This window comes from Triticum aestivum, chromosome 7B (genome assembly GCF_018294505.1).
Source record: "Triticum aestivum cultivar Chinese Spring chromosome 7B, IWGSC CS RefSeq v2.1, whole genome shotgun sequence".
NCBI lineage: Eukaryota > Viridiplantae > Streptophyta > Magnoliopsida > Poales > Poaceae > Triticum > Triticum aestivum.
Genome location: NC_057813.1, coordinates 430,165,564 through 430,171,087, shown reverse-complemented (window position 1 = coordinate 430,171,087; position 5,524 = coordinate 430,165,564). Strand labels below are relative to the sequence as shown.

The following is a 5,524-nucleotide window of genomic DNA, read 5'->3' as shown; positions in this document are numbered from 1 at the left end:
TATGGCCAAGCAACCCGACATGGTTCCTTCTCTGCTCGAAGGCTGGATTATGCTGCTTCACGAATTGCAAATGTGGATGAATAAGTCTTTCAACATTCTGAAACAGCGTCGAAAGTAATTTTGCGAGAAAACAGGTGGTGATCCAAAGTAGTTGCGCATCACTGTTTGCTTGCATCAATCCATTCTCTCCAAATGAACGCGCGACCATAGACGGAACCACCGTGCTTCGGCTTGTTCCCCTTGTGCATGGACATTAGAATAGCAATGTCCTCTTCTTCATGCAAATCAAATTCCTCGTCCGATGATGAATCGTCAATGAATGAGGAGTCAACCGAGCTCATCTACAATGCAGACAACCACCGTCAAACATACTATCCAATCGCAATTTAAATCATCAAGTTTCGTCGTTCTTTTACCTTGGGAATTCCGTCGAACACCTTGTGCGCGGGGTGGAAGAAGATGGTTGGCGGTTGGATTGGTAGCTGGTCACTGCTGCGGACGGTGGCGCAAAGGAGAAGGGAGCTCGGCGGCCGGCGGAGAGGAGCTATACGGGCTGCCGAACCGTCGGAGTCGGCGAATCCCGCCACGGCTGCTTCCCGAATCGGCGGCATCGAGGCGGCTGCGAGACGCCCTCCGGCGGGGGAGGCGACACGGGCGAGGGCAGTGGAGGGCGGCGGCAGCAGCTATTTGGAGCGGTGGCGGCGACGGCGATGGCGATTTGGGCGGTGGCGGCGGCGATTTCCGGCGACTGGTGCTCGGGCGGGCGAGCGGTCGTGAGCGGGAAGGAAAATGAACGGGCAGTTGGTCGTTACGCGGGCGGCCGCGGTTTTACATCATATGTATCTCGTGATGCAAATTTGCATCACGAAGTGTTGTATTTTACATCTTCAGGAGGCGGTTATGTAATTTTTCGGTTATGTAATTTTTTTTACATATGGACCATCTGTTGGAGCAGCGTTTTTTGCTCTCGAATATCCAAAAGTTAGATATTTTTACATATGGACCGTCTATTGAAGATGCTCTAAGGTTTATCCGCTTCCTTTGTATAAGTTGGATTTTGGTTGTAAAGACCCTAGTTGTATAAGATACTGTATATGTATTACTAATATTGTTAATGCGGAATACGGAGTATTTTATAATCTGTTGTGATACCGACCTTGTCACATAGTGTGCACGTTTTCATGTGTACGTTGTGTGAATGTGGAATCTTGGGATTGATATTATGCGATGACCACCGAAGTTCCTAGATCTGCATAATGCCGGTCCTAGGGAGCCGCAAATGCTCTTAGAGGCACAGCTGAGGTTACTTCTGAACGGCGGTGGCGGTCGGCTCGAGCTCTGGAGCTGCCTACATGTTCTGAACAATCAATAGTTCTTCAAGATACACAACTGCACTAGGCACATCCGCACATAATGTATGACACAAATGAGCTAGTTCTGTGAGATCAGTCATGGCAGTTTCATATAGCTGTGCCAGCCGAGAATCTCACTCAATCATGTATACTTCTAAAAAAAATCAATCTCATTACAATTGGCGCCATTTTAGCACTTGGAGCAAGGGCCTGGTGCTGAATGACAGGCAGCTCATTCCGTTTAAATGTGGACAATTTTTAAAGCAGAAGCATGCAAATAACCAAGATAAGGACATACTGTTATGTATATCCATGCCATTTTCTCTATTCTTAGGGAAAGTGGCATTTCCTTGAGGATACTATATTTCTCACTACTGCTACGCTTCTTCCTTTGGCAGCAACAGGGCATCATATCATTGCAAGCAGGCTTCGGTATGTAACCTGCCAAGGAGGATTGACCCAGAAGCATTGCTCGCTTTACCTCTGCCTCAGGTGGATCGTCTCAGTTCCTGACCCTCACCTTGCGCCTTTCACCTAAGCAAAGGGTGTTCATCCAGTTAGCCCGTTAAATGAGTAGCCCAACAATGAAACAGTGAACTGAACACCTAGGATGTTGGACAATGCAAGATAAGAGCATTTTGAGGTGAGTAAGAAGAACCAATGGTTACTTTCTATCGGTTACATCATGTCATCAATTGAAGAACAGCGTGAATGGAATCACATAAGAAATACACCCTTTGTTCACTAATGTAAGACATTTTGGCAGTTCTTACATTAGTGAACAGAGGTAGTATATAATAAATATTATCGCAAATGGTTCCTCTCTAAAAATGTATCTGCTGCTCTTTTTTGCAGCGCAATAACTAAGGTTTCAGAACAAAAACAAAATTGAAATGCTAGTGTATGTTACAATGTAGTGAGTGTGACCTTCAGCAGTATAGTAATGGTGTCATGGTAAGCTATAAATTGGTAGCTAAGATCAACCAGCAATGACAACTTCAAATTTAAATACAGAAGAAACATATTGAAACTTGTTGGGATCAAAAGATTTAGTCGCAACTCTGTTAATCATGATGGTGTTGGCTGTTCAGAGCACAGGGTTGTGCACACAACTAATATGGAAATTTGCCCAAATAAAAATATTTAGGCTTAACTCCGTACATCATGTTTGTTCTGGGACATGGTTGTGCAAGCAACTAAATATGAAATGGGTGACCACAGATGGTCTAACAACTGATAAGAGCTCATCTGGTACCAGTTATAGTTCGGTACATGTCGCAACAGATTTTGTCGGATTTTTCAAAGTGGATTAACCAGCAATTGGAAGTCTTTAATCTGTAATCAACTATGACAGCAGAAAATGTGCAGTACCTGGGAGAAGATGAGCAGCTGGGACTTCCATGGATAGCAACAAACACATTGGAGTAAGACTTTGTGAGATACGCAAAGTTTGGTATCGGTGGCAATGTGGGCACACGCTCCCCTTTCCTCAGCAGCTCCTCCAAGTCGAGCCTTTGCAAGGTGAGCACAGACTTGTTGTCTCTCCAAACAAAGGCGAGCCGGCCATCCCGGAGAACAAACAGTGACCCGGGCTTTGAGCCAGGGTACCTGAACCCATACCCAGTAGCAATGCCCTCTCCAGCAAAGCATCTCTTAATGCTCACACTGCGGGAATCCTCGTCGGTCGGCCATGGAAATGCCTCTGTTGATGCTTCACCCACCCGCACGACAAACATGGACGACCCATTCGGATGCACGACATAGTGCGTGCCCTCCAACACCTTGGTTGCAATCAGAAGAAGCTTCCCCTCGCTGTCTTCCTCGTATGAGAGGAGCAGGAAGAAGAGAGCCTTCCCTGGTTTGCGCTCGTCGTCTGGCCGCCCCGGTGGCCACCCGAATGTGCCTCGCCACAGCCCGGCATATTCCCGGCCGGGCATGGGCACCTGCGTCGTCAACTTGTAGAGCGCAAACCTGTTGTCGTGCATGCTCGGCCACGCACGGTAGGTCGACAGCCGCAGCCGCGCGCCCCGGAGGCTCAGGCCGGTGCTCTCACTAGCGCGCAAGAACTCGTCCAATGCCAGATGCTTGCTGTCCGCGTACTCCGACCTCGAATTGGCTGATGCAGAGCGCGTCACCATCTGCCGCAGCCCGTTCCTGACGTACCCAGCCATCGCAGAGAGACTCCTCCGCAGCCGCACCCTCTCACCAGCGCTGTCCACCGGCAGCGACGGTGGCACCTTCTTGGCCCCCAGCAGCGCCTCGAGCTCCGGCCTGCGCACCATGCCCCCGCTGGACTCAATGTGCAGACGCAACATCGCCTCACGACGGGCGGCGAGCATCGGCAGGTCCTCATCGGAGCGCGCAAAGAGCGGGGCCGCCGCGAGCTCCGGCGGGAGCATGACACGACACGAGGCCACGAGAGCGTCCAGCAGCCGGCGGCGGTTGCCAAAGGAGAGGCGGGAGAACTGCGCAGAAGGCTCGGAGGAGACAGGCGCGTGCGCCTCGAGGAGGAGTGTGTTGGCGTGGGGGTTGACGGAGGCGAGGAGGCCGGGGAAGAGGGAGCCGGGGTGGTGGCCGTGGAGGAAGAGGAACGCGGGGCGTCCATCGGCGTCGGCGAGGATTTCGAAGACGGGGGCCCAGAGGAGGCGCGGGGAGAGCTCCTGGGGGATGGCGCGGACGGCGACGAGGGAAAAGAAGCCCGGGAGCGCGGCAACGAGGTTGCCGAGCTCGGGGTTCTGGTGCGCCCAGAGGCCTTGGAGCGGGGACACGGAGTGGAGGAAGCGGCATACGGTGAGGGAGGAGCCCCCGGCGGCGGCCCGCCAGGCGAGGAGGTTGGACAGGGAGGAGGGGAGGAGGCGGCGGCACTGGGCGAGCCACGACTTATCGGAGGCGGATAGGGCGGCGTAGAGGCGGCGCGAGGCGGCGGAGAGCGCGAGCAGGTCGCGGGGGCGGAGGTGGGCGGAGATCAGGGCGAGGACGTCGTCCGGCACCGAGAGGATCAGCTCGGCGCCGTCGACGGCCATCGGGATCGGGCGGTTTCGTGCGGTCGTGTGTGTGGTCTGGGTGTGGCGTCTGCTTCTTTTTTGCCTTTTCTTTTCTCCACCTCTGATAAAAAGTGGATCTTTTCCCCCCACCTAGAAAGAAGAAGAGTGGTGAGTGACCGACGAGGTCAGTAGGTCGTCACAGGCATTTTTCCAACTGTGGAAATATCCCTTTTCGGCATTTCGCTCTCAGGCCACACCTTCACTCGCCACTATGCCAAAAAATATCTCAGCATGCAACTTTCCGGGGGATTTCGTGCTTATCGGCCAACTTGTCGTCCTATTTCTTTGGGAAACAAGGTGACGCTGTATATGATATTTTATTTTATTTAAAGAAAGGGTATCATTTTTCAACTGTTTACAACAATAAGGCTTGTCTGGGAGAAGAATGTCGCGGTAATAATATTCTATAATGCAATGAGCTGGCGCTTGAAATGGATCCCCTAGCAGCGGCTAAGGTTTAATATCATCACGGTGACTCCCTCGACGTGAGTCTACCCATCGGTGGGTCTTCTGCTGCATCGTATTGCGATTGTGGCCCTTCCAGCCGCCATCTCCTTGCTCTCGCGTGGTTCGCCAAGTCCCTGAGCTCCCGTGGATCGGTTCCTTGAACTCATGTGGTTCCATGAATCCTGTGGATCGAACATGTTGCCTTTGGGGTTCGTGGCCTAGCAGCGGCTTGGGGTTCGTCATCGAGGCCTTCGCCCTGCCCATCCAGCTGGCCGCCCTGCGACCGTTCCGCCTACGCCCTACCCATCCAGTTGCCCGCCTTGCGATCGTTCCGCCTACGCTTTGCCCACCCACACGACGATGACGACTCTCTCTGATCAGCACTCGGCCACATGCGGTGGGTCTGGAGCCCCCTCCCTCACCTAGATGTTTTTTTGGCCAGTTGGATCTGGTTGTGTGAGGAATTTGATGACTTTGTGATAGATGCGGAGGATCCCTTATCAATGATCGTGTTTGGTGGATAGCTCTTACGGGAGTCCACACAGAGAAGACATTCAGCCAAGCTGTGTTTTTCAGAGACATGCATGCAGCATGGAAATTCGTGCAGGAGATACGGTTGCGGCCCCTTGGAGCCAACCTCTTCGTGGTACATGCATCGTACTTGGGAGATTGATCATGCAC

General features: G+C 52.3%; 1 protein-coding gene across 1 annotated transcript; it reads right to left on the bottom strand.

Moving 5' to 3' along the window:
• Positions 1 to 1,465: 1,465 nt before the first annotated feature.
• Positions 1,466 to 4,477, bottom strand: LOC123157059 (F-box protein At5g39450). The gene is made up of 2 exons (XM_044575298.1): positions 2,724 to 4,477; positions 1,466 to 1,886 (listed from the first exon to the last, which is right to left on the bottom strand). Exons 1-2 carry the CDS (start codon positions 4,373 to 4,375, stop codon positions 1,883 to 1,885), a joined length of 1,656 nt encoding a protein of 551 aa, XP_044431233.1. The 5' UTR covers positions 4,376 to 4,477; the 3' UTR covers positions 1,466 to 1,882.
• Positions 4,478 to 5,524: the final 1,047 nt, after the last annotated feature.

Coding starts and splice junctions, on each gene's coding strand:
- LOC123157059 (XM_044575298.1), bottom strand. CDS start 4,375: ATGGCCGTCGACGGCGCCGAGCTGATCCTCTCGGTGCCGGACGACGTC.